The 24,299-nt window shown below is 43.5% G+C and overlaps 1 protein-coding gene across 1 annotated transcript in view; it reads left to right on the forward strand.

The window, feature by feature from the left end:
* The window catches only part of LOC140077640 (ficolin-1-B-like), a 79,860-nt gene that overhangs the window by 6,768 nt on the left and 48,793 nt on the right, over window positions 1–24,299 (forward strand). The window contains exons 6-7 of the mRNA XM_072124955.1: window positions 4,334–4,461; window positions 8,970–9,099. Coding sequence (XP_071981056.1) covers window positions 4,334–4,461; window positions 8,970–9,099 — 258 coding nt within the window. The remainder of the gene's footprint in view (window positions 1–4,333; window positions 4,462–8,969; window positions 9,100–24,299) is intronic.

The following is a 24,299-nucleotide window of genomic DNA, read 5'->3' on the forward strand; positions in this document are numbered from 1 at the left end:
GATAGAGAAGGTTCTTATGGTCCGTATAGATGCTGACCGGAAACCGAGCTCCCTCCAGGAGGTAGCGCCATTCTTCTAAGGCCAGCTTAATCGCCAACAGTTCTCGGTCCCCTATAGAATAATTCCTCTCTGCAGAGGAGAACGTCTTGGAAAAAAATTCACAGGTGACGGTTCGGCCTTTGGAACTTTTCTGTGTCAGCACTGCACCGGCCCCTACTGAGGAGGCATCTACTTTCAGATGGAAAGGCTTCTCAGTGTCGGGACGCACCAGTACTGGAGTAGAAGCAAACATAGGGGGTCATTTACTTAGGGCCCGAAACGCGTTTTCCTGGCGGCGTGCATGCGACGGAAATTGGGGGCGTGGCCGCACGAAAACCCAACAGATTCGGAAAAAAAAATAAAGTGTCGCTTGACACGCACTTACCTGCACCCGGCCTGGCCAACTTCAGTGCACTCTGACGAACTTCAGCGCAGCAGCGACACCTAGTGGACAACGGGGAACTACCTTAGTGAATCGCCAGAAGACCCGAATCCTCCACACAGTATGCGCCGCTAGATCGCGAATGGACCGGGTAAGTAAATCTGCCCCATAGACTTTAAGTTTGTGAAGGCCTCCTCAGCAGGCGAAGGCCAGAGACGGGGGTTGGCACCCTTCTTGATGAGCGCCACAATAGGAGACACCAGCGAGGAGAAGTGTGGGATGAACTGCCGGTAGTAATTTGCGAATCCCAGAAACCGTTGTATAGCACGCAGTCCTACTGGACGGGGCCACTGAAGAACTGCAGACAGCTTTGCAGGATCCATCTGGAGACCTCTGTCGGAGATGATGTAGCCGAGAAATGGAATACTTCACTGATAAAATTGACACTTTTCAAGTTTGGCATTGAGACGGTTGGCCCTTAGACGATTGAGAACTTGCCGTAAGTGGACTTGGTGTGTCTCAAGGTCCGGAGAGAATACCAGGATATCATCCAGATAGACCACAACGCAGACATAAAGCAAGTCTCTAAAAATGCAATTTATGAATTCCTGGAAAACAGCTGGTGCATTACAGAGTCCAAACGGCATTACCAGGTACTCAAAGTGTCCATCACTGGTATTAAAAGCGGTCTTCCACTCGTCTCCCTGATGGATACGAATAAGATTATAGGCCCCTTGAAGGTCCAATTTGGAGAAGACTATGGCTCTATGAAGTCGGTCAAACAATTCCGTAATCAGCGGCAACGGAATCACAGAACTGTGACCTTTTTAAGACCGCGGTAGTCTATGCATGGATCGAGTGACCCCGTCCTACTTGGTCACGAAAAAAAAACCCCTGCACCAGCAGGAGAAGAGGATTTACGTATGAATCCCCTCTGCAGGTTCTCTTGGATATATTGCGACATGGCTGCGGTTTCTGGTACAGAGAGCGGGTACACACGACCCCTCGGAGGGGACATACCTGGCAACAGGTCCACAGGACAGTTGTAACGCCGGTGAAATGGCAACGTCACGGCTTTCTTCGAGAAAACGTCATAATAGTCACAGACGAAGCCATGACAGGCACTGGATGAGGCATCTTCACACAGCGAGACTGGCAGCCAGGTCCCCACGGGAGGATCTCCCCGTCCTCCAGTCAAGGCCGGGGAGTGGAGCTGCAACCATGGTAGACCCAACAGGATGGAGGACGTGGACCGCGGAAGTACATAAAAGGACAGTCTTTCCTTGTGTAGCACACCGACTTGCACGGACAGAGGCTTGGTGCAGTACAGGACCGGGTCGGAAAGGATTTGGCCACTGACAGAAGAGATGACCAATGGCTTTTCAAGGCGAACCACAGGGATGTGGTGCCGGGAGACCAGAGTGGCATCCCCGAAGTTCCCTGCGGAGCCGGAGTCCAAGAAAGCAGAGACCTGGATCTGGGTGCTGGTGCCAATGCTGAGGAGTACATGTATCTTCAGATGTGGAGAAGCTTTGCTTACACCTAGGGACGCCTCTCCCAAGAACCCTAGGTGCTGGCGTTTCCTGGATGCTGAGGACAGATAGGACAAGACCCCAAGAAGTGCTCAGGACTGGCACAATACAGACAAAGGTTTCCCTGACATCTTCTGATACGTTCCTGAGGAGAGAGTCTGGCCCTGTCCACCTCCATAGGCTCCTCTGCAGATGCTACAACTGGAGTCTGGAGCGGTCTTTGGAAAGCAGGAGCCAGGCGAGGGAGACGTCGTGGGCGGACTTGGGGTTGTTCTAAGAGCAACTCTTCACCACGCTCCCTAAATTGCACGTCAATCCGGGTGGCTAAGGTGATGAGACCACTCAGGGAAGATGGCAGATCCCAAGCGGCCAGGGCGTCCTTAACTTGAGAAGAAAGTCCCTTCTTGAAAGCTGCGGACAGGCCCGCGTCGTTCCAAGAGAGTTCCGAAGCCAGGGTACGGAACTGGACAGCGTATTCTCTCACAGATGAGTTCCCCTGGCGTAGATTCAAGAGCGCAGTCTCAGTAGAAGAGGCCCGTGCAGATTCTTCAAAGACTGACCGGAACTCTGCCAGAAATGCTGTGAGATTAGCCATAACCGGGGCATCTCTATCCCAAAGCGGAGTAGCCCAGGCCAGGGCTTTTCCCAGAGAGGAGGCTAATGATGAAGGCCACCTTGGATCGCTCTGTGATGAACTGAGACGGCATGAATTCTATGTGCAGGGAGCATTGGGTTATAAAACCCCTGCAAATCTTGGGATCGCCATCATACTTGCCAGGCATAGACAGCCGTAGCCTGGGTTCAACGGCAGGAAGACAAGCTGGGGTAGCGGGAGCCATGGGAACAGGCTCAGGAACCTTTTGTTGTTGCTGGGTGGCTAGCAGCTGCTGCAGCATGGCGGTCACCTGTTCCAGCTGTTCGCGTTGGGCGGCAATCTCCCGGGATTGCTGGACCACGATGGTAGCCAGAGTCGGCCGAGTGGGAAGTGGAACCTGGGCAGGATCCATGGCCGGATCTTACTATCAGGCTTAGAGGTTGTGGATCCTCTGAACCACTGCGGATGATGGCACAAGCAACTACCTGGGACCGGAGTCTAAGTGGTACCCGGTTTTCACCAGAGCCCGCCGCAAAGAGGGTTGGACTTGTAGCGGCGTGGTACCGCCAGGTCGTTCCACTGGCATGACTTGTCTGCAGTGGCCAAGGTGGAGGTACAGAAACGGCAGGCAACCGCGTAGTCGGGGACAGGCAGGAGGTCAGGACAGGCAGCACAGGATCGAAGTCGGAGACGTAGCAACAGGTCAGGGCAGGCGGCAAAGGAGCGATGTCAGAAAAGGAAGCAGGGTCACAACGGGAATTCACAGAAAGAGCACCAGGCATTAGAAAAGCTTTCTCTAGGGTGCTAGGAACGAAGATCCGGCAGGGGCTTGCAGGAAGAGGCAGGCTTAAGTAGATTTTGTGAAATGGCCAGCACCAATTAATGGCGCGCTGGCCCTTTAAATTTTGAGAAGCTAGAGCACGCGCCCTAGCATCCTGGGATGCGTGCGCACAGCGGAAGGGAGCGAGCTGGGAGAGGTAAGCAGTGCTGGTGATGCGTTGGCGGGGGTAGAAAAGCACCGGTGAGCCTACGACCCGCGATATGGGTCGCGGGACCACCCGTGACAAGCCCCCAGTAAGTAATGTCTTCACACAGCCCCAAGTAAGTAATGTTCCCCACACAGCCCCCCAGTAAGTAATGTTCCCCACACAGCCCCCCAGTAAGTAATGTCCCCCACACAGCCCCCCAGTAAGTAATGTTCCCCACACAGCCCCCCAGTAAGTAATGTCCCCCACACAGCCCCCCAGTAAGTAATGTCCTCTTACAGCCCCCGCATCCCTTTTACTATTCCCCATAATGTCTCCCCCCTCATCTCACAGATGCAGCTCTGTGATCATGACAGTCATGTAATCATGACATCATCACAGGTCCTTCAGCCTCTAGGTCCTTGCAGGGGAAAGCAGTGCCTGCACTCGATCTGTCGTGTTGAGTGAAGGAATCTCCCGGGCATTGGGGCAGATGTCCTGGAGATCCAGGGCTCTGGCCAAAAGATCCGGGGAGCGAGCCCCGGATCTTTTGACATAGCGACGCCCCTGACTTCCACTATAGAAGGTTCTGTCCTCTCAAGGAATGGATATAAGATACAGCTTAGAGTAAAGGTTCTGGATGAAGATTATCAGATTAGTGAAGAACCAGGAATAATGTAGGGATGGACAGAGATGGTGGAATAGTGAGAGGTCCATGTATGACCACAGTGCCCATAGCTCTATAGCCAAAATAATCAGACAGACAATATAATAATCGCTTCCACGTCTCCTTCCTTTTCCCTCGTCTTGTGTCTTACAGCTGCCCGGGACTGTAAATCTCTGCTGGAGAAAGGATTTACCCTGAGTGACTGGTACATTATATATCCTGATGGGAAGCAGCCGCTACGAGTCCTGTGTGATATGCACACTGATGGCGGCGGATGGATTGTACGTCTTTTATTATGGCTAAAATCGGTTGTTGTATATTTTAGTTATCAGTTAGGGTCAGTTACACGCGGTATTTGCCACTGGGCTTTCCAACGCTGAATCCATCATGGCTTATAGTCAGAGGTGTCTGGGGTTGGCTCTCATAGAAAAAGACACAGCGGCCTCCAAATTACAGGAAGATTTGCCTCAAATATTCCTGACACATTGGGGCAGATGTACTTACCCGGTCCTGTCGCGATCCCGCGGTGCGTTGTCCGACGAGGATTCGTAGCTGCCGCGATTCACTAAGGCCGTGCGTCCAATTTCCTGCATGTGTCGCTTCCGCACTGATATCCGCCGGAGTTCACCTTCTTCTTCCTGGTGCACGTGAGTGCTAATCTTGGGACATAATTCCGTTTTCTAAATTCTGCGGTTTGTCCGAATCCATTTAGTTGTCCGACAGCATGCCCCCTCATTTCTGTCACGTGAAAGCCGGCGCCAATACACCCGAATCTGATCGGGTGCGCAAAAACCTGGGGCAATTCGGCGCAAAACGGTAATCGTCTGGTAACCCGACGAAAATGCGCTCCACGGACCATTAGTAAATGAGGCCCAATGTCCCACATTTATTAAAGTGATTGCGCCAGTTTTCTGTCTGACTTTGCACTGAAACTAACGTGCAAACTGCTTATACATGTATTTATAAAGTGTCTGAGCCAGTTTTGTGTCACGGCTGCTCTGTGTCTGACAAGACAGAAAATAATTTCACCTAAAGGGGGCCATTTATTACATATATGTAATTACAAAAGTCCTGGCCATGGTCCATGATAGGACTTGTCTGCTATACAGGGGATCCCCTTGTATTGTTATTTATCACAATACAAGGGCTACCAGTCCCAGTATCATAGAAAAATTACATAGGAACAAAGTCACTAGATATACTAACAAATATGAAAAAAGTGCGTGCGGCTCACCCCTTCTGGCAGTCTTGAGATTCCGGCACTGTAGGGTAAGGTTGTATGTGTGAATCCAGCACACCTGGAGTGCAAGGAGCGATGTCCGCTGGGACCCGGACGTGGAAATTGGATCTTGAGAAGAAAGACTTATCGCAGCACTTCCATAAAACGTGACTTTTATTCCAATAGGATTAAAAACATGGTGTGATAAGCAGGCAACAGCCGACGCGTTTCGGGCAACTTGTGCCCTTAGTCATGGCATACAAACAATACATCATCTCATCAATTTAAAAGCAACAACTACCAATCACAGCCTGGGGGTGTGTACGGATCATGTGATGCACTACGTCAATGGATGGGCGTGTGCGTCACGTGCTGTATCATGTGATACATTGCATCAGCGAAAGGAGCGTGTGGAATACATAATCCCCGAACGAGCAGTACAATGCAATTTGTACATATATTAATCATCGTCGTACAGGCTTTAACATAGGAATACAAAATATCTTATAGAAAAATGACTTATAGGAAAATAACAACAATATCAAGTCCATAGGTGCCAAAGTAAAGCAGATTTGGTCACAAAAGTAGCATTTCAAACGTAGTCAGATTACAAAGTACAACAAAGGGTGAGTACTGATGATTTGGGAAAAAGAATCGACACTGATATGTTGGAGGCTTTTCAATAGAAATATGAGAAGTCCGTTCTGAAATTTAGGCCAGTCGGAAAATGTGTTCCTAGCCTAAAAATCCAGAGGACCTCTCTCTGTAATAACACACTCTTTTTGTTGCCTCCTCTTTTCGGGGAAAATTTTTTTTCTATGGCCAAAAAACGAAATGTGCCTATTTTACCTGAATGTACACTTGCAAAGTGCCTAGAGGCACCTGACATGTTACAAGATAGATCTTTTGTGCTGTCCCTTAGATGTTCCGCTATCCTAGTCTTCAGTTTACGAGTGGTAGATCCTACATAGAGGACTTTGCATTCGGTACACTCAATGATGTAAACAACAAATGTTGTATCACAGTTAATAAACGTTTTGATAGGATATTTGCATGTTTCATTAATAGAAAAAAGTGATCAGCACATTTAGAATAAATGCAAACATTACATCGAGATGTGCCGCAACGAAAAAAGCCCTTGGTGTCGAGCCAAGTTTTTGTGTGGGAATTGTCGCTGGTAAATAAGCTCGGAGAGAGAATAGACCCAAGGGTTTGTCCTTTTCTGGACACAAAGTTACACCCGTTCTTTAAGATGGCTCTAAGTTTATCGTCCTGGTATAATATCGGGAGATTTTGTTTAAGGACATTGACTACCTTATTATAATCAGAGCTATATTGGGTAGAGAAAGTGACCGCAGAATTGTTGGGATTTTTTGATGGATCCCTACTTATCTAGTTACCTCTAATGCATGACAACATCTCGGAACGATTCTTGCTTTGGCCTATCTTGAAGCCTCCCTGTATCATCCAATTCGGATATTTCCGAGCGGATAATCTAGTGCTGAGTGCATTGGCTTGATTCATGAAGTCTTCATGGTCCGAGCAAGCTCTCCTCAACCTGGTGAATTCACCAACTGGGATGGCTTTCACTGTATGGGCAGGGTGATTACTAGATGCATTAAGGATAGTGTTTCCTGCTGTAGGCTTTCTATATAGCGTGGACACTACCCTATTCTGTGATGGGAGGCCCACTAATAGGAGATCCAGGAAGGAAGTCGTGGTGTCATTAACATTGTATGTGAATTTAAGGTTAACATTGTTGTTATTGATATAGGTGACAAAGTCTGGCACGGACGGCACACCTCCCGACCACACAATCAATATGTCGTCGATGTACCACCCGTACCAGACGATGCCACCCCTGAATACATTCTTGTCTGAGTAGATGAACTCCTCCTCCCACCAGGACATAAAGAGGTTCGCCAATGAGGGCGAAAAGCGTGACCCCATTGGCGAACCCCTCGTCTGGAGGAAGAAGGCCCCATCGAATGAAAAATAATTATGGGAGAGCAAAAACCTTGTGGCATCAATCATAAATTCGCATAGCTCAACCGAATATGTGCTGGATTTATATAAGTGAGGCTTCAAGATAGGCCAAAGCAAGAATCGTTCCGAGATGTTGTCATGCATTAGAGGTAACAAGATAAGTAGGGATCCATCAAAAAATCCCAACAATTCTGCGGTCACTTTCTCTACCCAATATAGCTCTGATTATAATAAGGTAGTCAATGTCCTTAAACAAAATCTCCCGATATTATACCAGGACGATAAACTTAGAGCCATCTTAAAGAACGGGTGTAACTTTGTGTCCAGAAAAGGACAAACCCTTGGGTCTATTCTCTCTCCGAGCTTATTTACCAGCGACAATTCCCACACAAAAACTTGGCTCGACACCAAGGGCTTTTTTCGTTGCGGCACATCTCGATGTAATGTTTGCATTTATTCTAAATGTGCTGATCACTTTTTTTCTATTAATGAAACGTGCAAATATCCTATCAAAACGTTTATTAACTGTGATACAACATTTGTTGTTTACATCATTGAGTGTACCGAATGCAAAGTCCTCTATGTAGGGTCTACCACTCGTAAACTGAAGACTAGGATAGCGGAACATCTAAGGGACAGCACAAAAGATCTATCTTGTAACATGTCAGGTGCCTCTAGGCACTTTGCAAGTGTACATTCAGGTGAAACAGGCACATTTCGTTTTTTGGGCATAGAAAAAATTTTTTCCCCGAAAAGAGGAGGCAACAAAAAGAGTGTGTTATTACAGAGAGAGGTCCTCTGGATTTTTAGGCTAGGAACACGTTTTCCGACTGGCCTAAATTTCAGAACGGACTTCTCATATTTCTATTGAAAAGCCTCCAACATATCAGTGTCGATTCTTTTTCCCAAATCATCAGTACTCACCCTTTGTTGTACTTTGTAATCTGACTACGTTTGAAATGCTACTTTTGTGACCAAATCTGCTTTACTTTGGCACCTATGGACTTGATATTGTTGTTATTTTCCTATAAGTCATTTTTCTATAAGATATTTTGTATTCCTATGTTAAAGCCTGTACGACGATGATTAATATATGTACAAATTGCATTGTACTGCTCGTTCGGGGATTATGTATTCCACACGCCCCTTTCGCTGATGCAATGTATCACATGATACAGCACGTGACGCACACGCCCATCCATTGACGTAGTGCATCACATGATCCGTACACACCCCCAGGCTGTGATTGGTAGTTGTTGCTTTTAAATTGATGAGATGATGTATTGTTTGTATGCCATGACTAAGGGCACAAGTTGCCCGAAACGCGTCGGCTGTTGCCTGCTTATCACACCATGTTTTTAACCCTATTGGAATAAAAGTCACGTTTTATGGAAGTGCTGCGATAAGTCTTTCTTCTCAAGATTCAATACTAACAAATATACCAATATACGAGGTCCAAAAGATAAGGGGAGACCCCACAAACAGCCCCCCAGGACTCAATCCAAATGACATCTGACCCTTGTGTTGTATGTAAGGACAAGTGTGATGGTTTTCATAGTCTCAGTAATATAAAAACATTTTCAGGTCTTCCAGAGACGTAATGAAGGTTCAGTGGATTTCCTCCGGAATTGGGAGTCTTACAAGACAGGATTTGGCAGTCGTCAATATGAGTTCTGGTTGGGGAACGAAAATATTTCTTACATTACTTCATCAGGTAAGAGAAGCTTCCTCAAAGGCAGAGCAGAAAGATTTGTTGTTTGGGTGGTATAAGATAAATCTACATTATAGATACATAAATGAAGTCATGTCTTATCTCCACCTCTATATAGATAACACTGACCCATCATTACATCACTACTGACAATAGATGATGTCACAGCTTATCCCCTCCCCCTCCCTGTACAATGACCTCTATATAGATAACACTGACCCATCATTACATCACTACTGACAATAGATGATGTCACAGCTTATCCCCTCCCCCTCCCTGCACAATGACCTGTATATAGATAACACTGACCCATCCTTACATCACTACTGACAATAGATCATGTCACAGCTTATCTCCTCCTCCTCCCTGTACAATGACCTCTATATAGATAACACTGACCCATCATTACATCACTATTGACAATAGATGATGTCACAGATTATCTCCTCCCCCCTCCCTGTACAATGACCTCTGGATAGATAACACTGACCCATCATTACATCACTACTGACAATAGATGATGTCACAGCTTATCTCCTCCCCCTCCATGCACAATTACCTCAATATAGATAACACTGACCCATCATTACATCACGACTGACAATAGATGATGTCACAGCTTATCTCCTCCCCCCTCCCTGTACAATAACCTCTATATTGATAACACTGACCCATCATTACATCACTACTGACAATAGATGATGTCACAGTTTATCTCCTCCCCTCCCTGTACAATGACCTCTATATAGATAACACTGACCCATCATTACATCACTACTGACAATAGATGATGTCACAGCATATCTCCTCTCCCTCCCTGTACAATGACCTCTATATAGATAACACTAACCCATCATAACATCACTACTGACAATAGATGATGTCACAGCTTATCTCCTCCTCCTCCCTGTACAATGACCTCTATATAGATAACACTGACCAATCATTATATCACTACTGACAATAGATTATGTCAAAGCTTATCTCCTCCTCCTCCCTGTACAATGACCTCTATATAGATAACACTGACCCATCATTACATCACTGCTGACAATAGATGATGTCACAGATTATCTCCTCCCCCCTCTCTGTACAATGACCTCTGTATAGATAACACTGACCCATAATTACATCACTACTGACAATAGATGATGTCACAGCTTATCTCCTCCCCCTCCATGCACAATTACCTTAATATAGATAACACTGACCCCTCATTACATCACTACTGACAATAGGTGATGTCACAGATTATCTCCTCCCACTCCCTGTACAATGACCTCTGTATAGATAACACTGACCCATCATTACATCACTACTGACAATAGATGATGTCACAGCTTATCTCCTCCCCCTCCATGCACAATTACCTCCATATAGATAACACTGACCCATCATTACATCACTACTGACAATAGATGATGTCACAGCTTATCTCCTCCCCCTCCCTGTACAATGACCTCTATATAGATAACACTGACCCATCATTACATCACTACTGACGATAGATGATGTCAAAGCTTATCCCCTCCCCTCCCTGTACAATGACTTCTATATAGATAACACTGACCCATCATTACATCACTACTGACAATAGATGATGTCACAGCTTCCCCCCCCCCCTGTACAATGACCTCTATATAATTAACACTGACATATCATTACATCACTACTGACAATAGATGCTGTCACAAATTATCTCCTCCCCCTCCATGCACAATTACCTCAATATAGATAACACTGACCCATCATTACATCGCTACTGACAATAGATGATGTCACAGCTTATCTCCCCCCCCCCCCGTACAATGACTTCTATATAAATAACACTGACCCATCATTACATCACTACTGACAATAGATGATGTCACAGCATATCTCCTCCCCCTCTCTGTACAGTAACCTGTATATAGATAACAATAACCCATGATTACATCACTATTGACTATAGATGATGTCACAGCTTATCCCCTCCCACTCCCTGTACAATGTCCTCTACATAGATAACACTGACCCACCATTACATCACTACTGACATTAGATGATGTCACAGCTTATCTCCTCCTCCTCTCTGTACAGTGACCTCTATATAGATAACACTGACACATCATTACATCACTACTGACAATAGATGATGTCATAGCTAATCTCCTCCCCCTCCCTGTACAATTACATCTATATAAATAACACTGACCCATCATTACATCACTACTGACAATAGATGATGTCACAGCTTATCTCCTCCTCCTCCCTGTACAATTAGATAACACTGACCCATCATTACATCACTACTGACAATAAATGATGTCAAAGCTTATCTCCTGCTTATCTCCTCCCCCCTCCCTGTACAATGACCTCTGTATAGATAACACTGACCCATCATTACATCACTACTGACAATAGATGATGTCACAGCTTATCTCCTCCCCCCCCATGCACAATTACCTCTATATAGATAACACTGAACCATCATTACATAACTACTGACAATAGATGATGTCACAGCTTATCTCCTCCCCCTCCATGCACAATTACCTCAATATAGATAACACTGACCCATCATTACATCAGTACTGACAATAGATGATGTCACAGCTTATCTCCTCCCCCTCCATGTAAAATGACCTCTATATAGATAACAGTGACCCATCATTATATCACTACTGACAGTAGATGATGTCACAGCTCATCTCCTCCTCCTCCTGTACAATGACCTCTATATAGATAACACTGACCCATTATTACATCACTACTGACGATAGATGATGTCACAGCTTATCTCCTCCCCCCTCCCTGTACAATGGCCTCTATATAGATAACACTGACACATCATTACATCACTACTGACAATAGATGATTTCAAAGCTTATCTCCTCCCCCTCCATGCACAATTACCTTAATATAGATAACATAAACCATCATTACATCACTACTAACAATAGATGTCACAGCTTATCTCCTCCCCCCTCCCTGTACAATGACCTCTATATAGATGACACTGACCCATCATTACATCACTACTGACAATAGATGATGTCACAGCTTATCTCCTCCCACTCCCTGTACAATGACCTCTATATAGATAACACTGACCCATCATTACATCACTACTGACAATAGATGTCACAGCTTATCCCCTCCTTCTCCATGTACAATGACCTCTATATAGATAACACTGACCCACCATTACATCACTACTGACAATAGATGATGTCACAGCTTATCTCCTCCCCCGCCCTGTACAATGACTTTTATAGAGATATCACTGACCCATCATTACATCACTACTGACAATAGATGTTGTCACAGCTTATCTCCTCCTCCTCTCTGTACAATTACCTCTATATAGATTACACTGACCCATCATTACATCACTACTGACAATAGATGATGTCATAGCTAATCTCCTCCCGCTCCCTGTACAATTATCTCTATATAAATAACACTGATCCATCATTACATCACTACTGACAATAGATGATGTCACAGCTTATCTCCTCCCCCTCGCTGTATAATATCCTCTATATAGATAACACTGACCCATCATTACATCACTAGTGACAATAGATGATGTCACAGCTTATCTCCCCCCTCCATGCACAATGACCTTAATATAGATAACACTGACCCATCATTACATCACTACTGACAATAGATGATGTCACAGCTTATCTCCACCCCCTCCCTGTACAATGACCTCTATATAGATAACACTGACCCATCATTACATCACTACTGACAATAGATGATGTCACAGCTTATCTCCTCCCCCTCCCTGTACAATGGCCTCTATATAGATAACACTGACCCATCATTACATCACTACTGACAATAGATGATGTCACAGATTATCTCCTCCCCCCTCCCTGTACAATGACCTCTGTATAGATAACACTGACCCATCATTACACCACTACTGACAATAGATGATGTCATAGCTTATCTCCTCCCCCTCCATGCACAATTACCTCAATATAGATAACACTGACGCATCATTACATCACTACTGACAATAGATGATGTCACAGCTTATCTCCTCCCCCTCCCTGTACAATGACCTCTATATAGATAACACTGACCCATCATTACATCACTACTGACAATAGATGATGTCACAGCTTATCTCCTCCTCCTCCTGTACAATGACCTCTATATAGATAACACTGACCCATCATTACATCACAACTGACAATAGATGATGTCATAGCTTATCTCCACCCCCTCCATGCACAATTACCTCAATATAGATAACACTGACCATCATTACATCACTACTGACAATAGATGATGTCACAGCTTTTCTCCTCCCCCTCCCTGTACAATGACCTCTATATAGATAACACTGACCCATCATTACATCACTACTGACAATAGATGATGTCACAGCTTATCTCCTCTTCCTCCTGTACAATGACCTCTATATAGTTAACACTGACCCACCATTACATCACTACTGACAATAGATGATGTCACAGCTTATCTCCTCCCCCGCCCTGTACAATGACCTTTATAGAGATATCACTGACCCATAATTACATCACTACTGACAAAAGATGATGTCACAGCTTATCTCATCCTCCTCTCTGTACAATGACCTCTATATAGATAACACTGACCCATCATTACATCACTACTGACAATAGATGATGTCTTAGCTGATCTCCTCCCCCTCCCTGTACAATTATCTTTATATAGATAACTCTGACCCATCATTACATCACTACTGACAATAGATGATGTCACAGCTTATCTCCTCCCCCGCCCTGTACAATGACCTTTATAGAGATATCACTGACCCATCATTACATCACTACTGACAATAGATGATGTCATAGCTAATCTCCTCCCCCTCCCTGTACAATTACCTCTATATAAATAACACTGACCCATCATTATATCACTACTGACAATAGATGATGTTACAGCTTATTTCCCCCCCTCCATGCAAAATGACCTTAATATAGATAACACTGACCCATCATTACATCACTACTGACAATAGATGATGTCACAGCTTATCTCCACCCCCTCCCTGTACAATGACCTCTATATAGATAACACTGACCCATCATTACATCACTACTGACAATAGATGATGTCACAGCATTTCTCCTCCCCCTCCCTGTACAATGACCTCTATATAGATAACACTGACCCATTATTACATCACTACTGACAATAGATGATGTCACAGCTTATCTCCTTCCCCCTCCCTGTACAATGACCTCTATATAGATGACACTGACCCATCATTACATCACTACTGACAATAGATGATGTCACAGCTTATCTCCTCCCACTCCCTGTACAATGACCTCTATATAGATAACACTGACCCATCATTACATCACTACTGACAATAGATGTCACAGCTTATCCCCTCCCCCTCCATGTACAATGACCTCTATATAGATAACACTGACCCACCATTACATCACTACTGACAATAGATGATGTCACAGCTTATCTCCTCCCCCGCCCTGTACAATGACTTTTATAGAGATATCACTGACCCATCATTACATCACTACTGACAATAGATGATGTCACAGCTTATCTCCTCCTCCTCTCTGTACAATTACCTCTATATAGATAACACTGACCCATCATTACATCACTACTGACAATAGATGATGTCATAGCTAATCTCCTCCCGCTCCCTGTACAATTATCTCTATATAAATAACACTGATCCATCATAACATCACTACTGACAATAGATGATGTCACAGCTTATCTCCTCCCCCTCGCTGTACAATATCCTCTATATAGATAACACTGACCCATCATTACATCACTTGTGACAATAGATGATGTCACAGCTTATCTCCCCCCTCCATGCACAATGACCTTAATATAGATAACACTGACCCATCATTACATCACTACTGACAATAGATGATGTCACAGCTTATCTCCACCCCCTCCCTGTACAATGACCTCTATATAGATAACACTGACCCATCATTACATAACTACTGACAATAGATGATGTCATAGCATTTCTCCTCCCCCTCCCTGTACAATGACCTCTATATAGATAACACTGACCCATTATTACATCACTACTGACAATAGATGATGTCACAGCTTATCTCCTCCCCCCTCCCTGTACAATGACCTCTATATAGATAACACTGACCCATCATTACATCACTACTGACAATAGATGATGTCACAGCATTTCTCCTCCCCCTCCCTGTACAATGACCTCTATATAGATAACACTGACCCATCATTACATCACTACTGACAATAGATGTCACAGCTTATCTCCTCCCCCTCTTTGTAAAATGACCTCTATATAGATAACACTGACCCATCGTTACATCACTACTGACAATAGATGATGTCACAGATTATCTCCTCCCCCTCCCTGAACAATGAGCTCTGTATAGATAACACTGACCCATCATTACACCACTACTGACAATAGATGATGTCATAGCTTATCTCCTCACCCTCCATGCACAATTACCTCAACATAGATAACACTGACGCATCATTACATCACTACTGACAATAGATGATGTCACAGCTTATCTCATCCTCCTCTCTGTACAATGACCTCTATATAGATAACACTGACCCATCATTACATCACTACTGACAATAGATGATGTCATAGCTGATCTCCTCCCCCTCCCTGTACAATTATCTCTATATAGATTACATTGACCCATCATTACAAAACTACTGACAATAGATGATGTCACAGCTTATTTCCTCCCCCGCCCTGTACAATGACCTTTATAGAGATATCACTGACCCATCATTACATCACTACTGACAATAGATGATGTCATAGCTAATCTCCTCCCCCTCCCTGTACAATTACCTCTATATAAATAACACTGACCCATCATTACATCACTACTGACAATAGATGATGTTACAGCTTATCTCCCCCCCTCCATGCAAAATGACCTTAATATAGATAACACTGACCCATCATTACATCACTACTGACAATAGATGATGTCACAGCTTATCTCCACCCCCTCCCTGTACAATGACCTCTATATAGATAACACTGACCCTTCATTACATCACTACTGACAATAGATGATGTCACAGCATTTCTCCTCCCCCTCCCTGTACAATGACCTCTATATAGATAACACTGACCCATTATTACATCACTACTGACAATAGATGATGTCACAGCTTATCTCCTCCCCCCTCCCTGTACAATGACCTCTATATAGATGACACTGACCCATCATTACATCACTACTGACAATAGATGATGTCACAGCTTATCTCCTTCCCCTCCATGTACAATGACCTCTATATAGATAACACTGACCCACCATTACATCACTACTGACAATAGATGATGTCACAGCTTATCTCCTCCCCCGCCCTGTACAATGACTTTTATAGAGATATCACTGACCCATCATTACATCACTACTGACAATAGATGATGTCACAGCTTATCTCGTCCTCCTCTCTGTACAATTACCTCTATATAGATAACACTGACCCATCATTACATCACTACTGACAATAGATGATGTCACAGCATTTCTCCTCCCCCTCCATGTACAATGACCTCTATATAGATAACACTGACCCACCATTACATCACTACTGACAATAGATGATGTCACAGCTTATCTCCTCCCCCGCCCTGTACAATGACTTTTATAGAGATATCACTGACCCATCATTACATCACTACTGACAATAGATGATGTCACAGCTTATCTCCTCCTCCTCTCTGTACAATTACCTCTATATAGATAACACTGACCCATCATTACATCACTACTGACAATAGATGATGTCACAGCATTTCTCCTCCCCCTCCCTGTACAATGACCTCTATATAGATAACACTGACCCATCATTACATCACTACTGACAATAGATGTCACAGCTTATCTCCTCCCCCTCCCTGTAAAATGACCTCTATATAGATAACACTGACCCATCATTACATCACTACTGGCAATAGATGATGTCACAGATTATCTCCTCCCCCTCCCTGTACAATGAGCTCTCTATAGATAACACTGACCCATCATTACACCACTACTGACAATAGATGATGTCATAGCTTATCTCCTCACCCTCCATGCACAATTACCTCAACATAGATAACACTGACGCATCATTACATCACTACTGACAATAGATGATGTCACAGCTTATCTCATCCTCCTCTCTGTACAATGACCTCTATATAGATAACACTGACCCATCATTACATCACTACTGACAATAGATGATGTCATAGCTGATCTCCTCCCCCTCCCTGTACAGTTATCTCTATATAGATTACATTGACCCATCATTACAAAACTACTGACAATAGATGATGTCACAGCTTATTTCCTCCCCCGCCCTGTACAATGACCTTTATAGAGATATCACTGACCCATCATTACATCGCTACTGACAATAGATGATGTCATAGCTAATCTCCTCCCCCTCCCTGTACAATTACCTCTATATAAATAACACTGACCCATTATTACATCACTACTGACAATAGATGATGTTACAGCTTATCTCCACCCCCTCCCTGTACAATGACCTCTATATAGATAACACTGACCCATCATTACATCACTACTGACGATAGATGATGTCACAGCATTTCTCCTCCCCCTCCCTGTACAATGACCTCTATATAGATAACACTGACTCATTATTACATCACTACTGACAATAGATGATGTCACAGCTTATCTCCACCCCCTCCCTGTACAATGACCTCTATATAGATAACATTGACCCATCATTACATCACTACTGACAATAGATGATGTCACAGCATTTCTCCTCCCCCTCCCTGTACAATGACCTCTATATAGATAACACTGACCCATTATTACATCACTACTGACTATAGATGATGTCACAGCTTATCTCCTCCCCCTTCCTTGTACAATGACCTCTATATAGATAACACTGACCCATCATTACATCACTACTGACAATAGATGATGTCACAGATTATCTCCTCCCCCCTCCCTGTACAATGACCTCTGTATAGATAACACTGACCCATCATTACACCACTACTGACAATAGATGATGTCATAGCTTATCTCCTCCCCCTCCATGCACAATTACCTCAATATAGATAACACTGACGCATCATTACATCACTACTGACAATAGATGATGTCACAGCTTATCTCCTCCCCCTCCCTTTACAATGACCTCTATATAGATAACACTGACCCATCATTACATCACTACTGACAATAGATGATGTCACAGCTTATCTCCTCCTCCTCCTGTACAATGACCTCTATATAGATAACACTGACCCATCATTACATCACAACTGACAATAGATGATGTCATAGCTTATCTCCTCCCCCTCCATGCACAATTACCTCAATATAGATAACACTGACGCATCATTACATCACTACTGACAATAGATGATGTCACAGCTTTTCTCCTCCCCCTCCCTGGACAATGACCTCTATATAGATAACACTGACCCATCATTACATCACTACTGACAATAGATGATGTCACAGCTTATCTCCTCTTCCTCCTGTACAATGACCTCTATATAGTTAACACTGACCCACCATTACATCACTACTGACAATAGATGATGTCACAGCTTATCTCCTCCCCCGCCCTGTACAATGACCTTTATAGAGATATCACTGACCCATCATTACATCACTACTGACAAAAGATGTCACAGCTTATCTCATCCTCCTCTCTGTACAATGACCTCTATATAGATAACACTGACCCATCATTACATCACTACTGACAATAGATGATGTCATAGCTGATCTCCTCCCCCTCCCTGTACAATTATCTCTATATAGATAACACTGACCCATCATTACATCACTACTGACAATAGATGATGTCACAGCTTATCTCCTCCCCCGCCCTGTACAATGACCTTTATAGAGATATCACTGACCCATTATTACATCACTACTGACAATAGATGATGTCATAGCTAATCTCCTCCCGCTCCCTGTACAATTACCTCTATATAAATAACACTGACCCATCATTACATCACTACTGACAATAGATGATGTTACAGCTTATCTCCCCCTCCATGCAAAATGACCTTAATATAGATAACACTGACCCATCATTACATCACTACTGACAATAGATGATGTCACAGCTTATCTTCACCCCCTCCCTGTACAATGACCTCTATATAGATAACACTGACCCATCATTACATCACTACTGACCATAGATGATGTCACAGCTTATCTCCTCCCCCTCCTTGTACAATGACCTCTATATAGATAACACTGACCCATCATTACATCACTACTGACAATAAATGATGTCACAGCTTATCCCCTACCCCTGCCTGTACAATGCCCTATATAGGTAACACTGACCCATCATTACATCACTACTGACAATAGATGATGTCACAGCTTATCTCCTTCCCCTCCCTGTACAATGACCTCTATATAGATAACACTGACCCATCATTACATCACTACTGACAATAGATGATGTCACAGCTTATCTCCTCCCCCTCCCTGTACAATGACCTCTATATAGAGAACACTGACCCATCATTACATCACAACTGACAATAGATGATGTCATAGCTTATCTCCTCCCCCTCCATGCACAATTACCTCAATATAGATAACACTGACCCATCATTACATCACTACTGACAATAGATGATGTCACAGCTTATCTCCTCCTCCTCCTGTACAATGACCTCTATATAGATAACACTGACCCACCATTACATCACTACTGACAATAGATGATGTCACATCTTATCTCCTCCCCCGCCCTGTACAATGACCTTTATAGAGATATCACTGACCCATCATTACATCACTACTGACAAAAGATGATGTCACAGCTTATCTCCTCCTCCTCCTGTACAATGACCTCTATATAGATAACACTGACCCATCATTACATCACTACTGACATTAAATGATGTCATAGCTGATCTCCTCCCCCTCGCTGTACAATATCCTCTGTATAGATAACACTGACCCATCATTACATCACTACTGACAATAGATGATGTCACAGCTTATCTCCCCCCCTCCATGCACAATGACCTTAATATAGATAACACTGACCCATCATTACATCACTACTGACAATAGATGATGTCACAGCTTATCTCCACCCCCTCCCTGTACAATGACCTCTATATAGATAACACTGACCCATCCTTTTATCACTACTGACAATAGATGATGTCACAGCATATCTCCTCCCCCTCCCTGTACAATGACCTCTATATAGATAACACTGACCCATCATTACATCACTACTGACAATAGATGATGTCCCAGCTTATCTCCTCCTCCTCCTGTACAATGACCTCTATATAGATAACACTGACCCATCATTACATCACTACTGACAATAGATGATGTCACAGCTTATCTCCTCCCCCTCCCTGTACAATGACCTCTATATAGAGAACACTGACCCATCATTACATCACAACTGACAATAGATGATGTCACAGCTTATCTCCCCCCCTCCATGCACAATGACCTTAATATAGATAACACTGACCCATCATTACATCACTACTGACAATAGATGATGTCACAGCTTATCTCCACCCCCTCCCTGTACAATGACCTCTATATAGATAACACTGACCCATCCTTACATCACTACTGACAATAGATGATGTCACAGCATATCTCCTCCCCCTCCCTGTACAATGACCTCTATATAGATAACACTGACCCATCATTACATCACTACTGACAATAGGTGATGTCACAGCTTATCTCCTCCCCCTCCCTGTACAATGACCTCTATATAGATAACACTGACCCATCATTACATTACTACTGACAATAGATGATGTCACAGCATATCTCCTCCCCCCTCCCTGTACAATGACCTCTGTATAGATAACACTGACCCATCATTACATCACTACTGACAATAGATGATGTCATAGCTTATCTCCTCCCCCTCCATGCACAATTACCTCTATATAGATAACACTGACCCATCATTACATCACTTCTGACAATAGATGATGTCCCAGCTTATCTCCTCCTCCTCCTGTACAATGACCTCTATATAGATAACACTGACCCATCATTACATCACTACTGACAATAGATGATGTCACAGCTTGTCTCCTCCCCCTCCATGCACAATTACCTTAATATAGATAACACAGACCCATCATTACATCACTACTGACAATAGATGATGTCACAGCTTATCCCCCCCCTGTATAATCACCTCTATATAAATAAAACTGACCCAACATTACATCACTACTGACAATAGATGATGTCACAGCTTGTCTCACACCCCTCCCTGTACAATGACCTCTATATAAATAACACTGACCCATCATTACATCACTACTGACAATAGATGATGTCACACCTTATCTCCTCCTACTCCCTGTACAATGACCTCTATATAGATAACACTGACCCATCATTACATCACTACTGACAAAAGATGATGTCACAGCTAATCTCCTCCCCATCCCTGTACAATGACCTCTATATAAATAACACTGACCCATCATTACATCACTACTGACAGTAGATAATGTCACAACTTATCTCCTCCCCCTCCATGCACAATTACCTCAATATAGATAACACTGACCCATCATTACATCACTACTGACAATAGATGATGTCACAGCTTACCCCCCCCCCGTACAATGACCTCTATAAAAATAACACTGACCCATCATTACATCACTACTGACAATAGATGATGTCACAGTTTATCTCCTCCCCCTCCTGTACAATGACCTCTATATAGATAACACTGACCCATCATTACATCACTACTGACAATAGATGATGTTATAGCATATCTCCTCCCCCTCCCTGTACAGTAACCTGTATATAGATAACAATGACCCATCATTACATCACTATTGACAATAGATGATGTCACAGCTTATCCCCTCCCCCTCCCTGTATAATGTCCTCTATATAGATAACACTTACCCACCATTACATCACTACTGACAATAGATGATGTCACAGCTTATCTCCTCCTCCTCTCTGTACAATGACCTCTATATAGATAACACTGACCCATCATTACATCACTACTGACAATAGATGATGTCATAGCTAGTCTCCTCCCCCCTCTCTGTACAATTACCTCTATATAAATAACACTGATCCATTATTACATCACTACTGACAATAGATGATGTCACAGCTTATCTCCTCCCCCTCGCTGTACAATGTCCTCTATATAGATAACACTGACCCATCATTACATCACTACTGACAATAGATGATGTCACAAATTATCTCCTCCCCCCTCCCTGTACAATGACCTCTGTATAGATAACACTGACCCATCATTACATCACTACTGACAATAGATGATGTCACAGCTTATCTCCTTCCCTCCCTGTACAATGACCTCTATATAGATAACAGTGACCCATCATTACATCACTACTGACAATAGATGGAGTCACAGCTCATCTCCTCCTCCTCCCTGTATAACGACCTCTATATAGATAACACTGACCAATCATTATATCACTTCTGACAATAGATTATGTCACAGCTTATCTCCTCCTCCTCCCTGTACAATGACCTCTGTATAGATAACACTGACCCATCATTACATCCCTACTGACAATAGATGATGTCACAGCTTATCTCCTCCCCCCTCCCTGTACAATGACCTCTGTATAGATAACACTGACCCATCATTACATCACTACTGACAATAGATGATGTCACAGCTTATCTTCTCTCCCTCCATGCACAATTACCTCAATATAGATAACACTGACCCATCATTACATCACTACTGACAATAGATGATGTCACAGATTATCTCCTCCCCCTCCCTGTAGAATGACCTCTGTATAGATAACACTGACCTATCATTACATCACTACTGACAATAGATGATGTCACAGCTTATCTCCTCCCCCTCCATGCACAATTACCTCAATATAGATAACACTGACCCATCATTACATCACTACTGACAATAGATGATGTCACAGCTTATCTCCTCCTCCTCACTGTACAATGACCTCTGTATAGATAACACTGACCCATCATTACATCCCTACTGACAATAGATGATGTCACAGCTTATCTCCTCCCCCCTCCCTGTATAACGACCTCTATATAGATAACACTGACCAATCATTATCACTTCTGACAATAGATTATGTCACAGCTTATCTCCTCCTCCTCCCTGTACAATGACCTCTGTATAGATAACACTGACCCATCATTACATCCCTACTGACAATAGATGATGTCACAGCTTATCTCCTCCCCCCTCCCTGTACAATGACCTCTGTATAGATAACACTGACCCATCATTACATCACTACTGACAATAGATGATGTCACAGCTTATCTTCTCTCCCTCCATGCACAATTACCTCAATATAGATAACACTGACCCATCATTACATCACTACTGACAATAGATGATGTCACAGATTATCTCCTCCCCCTCCCTGTAGAATGACCTCTGTATAGATAACACTGACCCATCATTACATCACTACTGACAATAGATGATGTCACAGCTTATCTCCTCCCCCTCCATGCACAATTACCTCAATATAGATAACACTGACCCATCATTACATCACTACTGACAATAGATGATGTCACAGCTTATCTCCTCCTCCTCACTGTACAATGACCTCTGTATAGATAACACTGACCCATCATTACATCCCTACTGACAATAGATGATGTCACAGCTTATCTCCTCCCCCCTCCCTGTACACTGACCTCTGTATAGATAACACTGACCCATCATTACATCACTACTGACAATAGATGATGTCACAGATTATCTCCTCCCCCTCCCTGTAGAATGACCTCTGTATAGATAACACTGACCCATCATTACATCACTACTGACAATAGATGATGTCACAGCTTATCTCCTCTCCCTCCATGTACAATGACCTCTATATAGATAACACTGACCCATCATTACATCACTACTGACGTTAGATGATGTCGCAGCTTATCTCCTCCCCCCTCCCTGTACAATGACCTCTATATAGATAACACTGACCCATCATTACATCACTACTGACAATAGATGATGTCACAGCTTATCTCCTCCCGCTCCATGCACAATTACCTTAATATAGATAACACAGACCCATCATAACATCACTACTGACAATAGGTGATGGCACAGCTTATCAACCCCCTGTACAATGACCTCTATATAAATAAAACTGACCCATC

Source organism: Engystomops pustulosus, chromosome 9, assembly GCF_040894005.1.
Source record: "Engystomops pustulosus chromosome 9, aEngPut4.maternal, whole genome shotgun sequence".
In the NCBI taxonomy this organism is placed as follows: domain Eukaryota; kingdom Metazoa; phylum Chordata; class Amphibia; order Anura; family Leptodactylidae; genus Engystomops; species Engystomops pustulosus.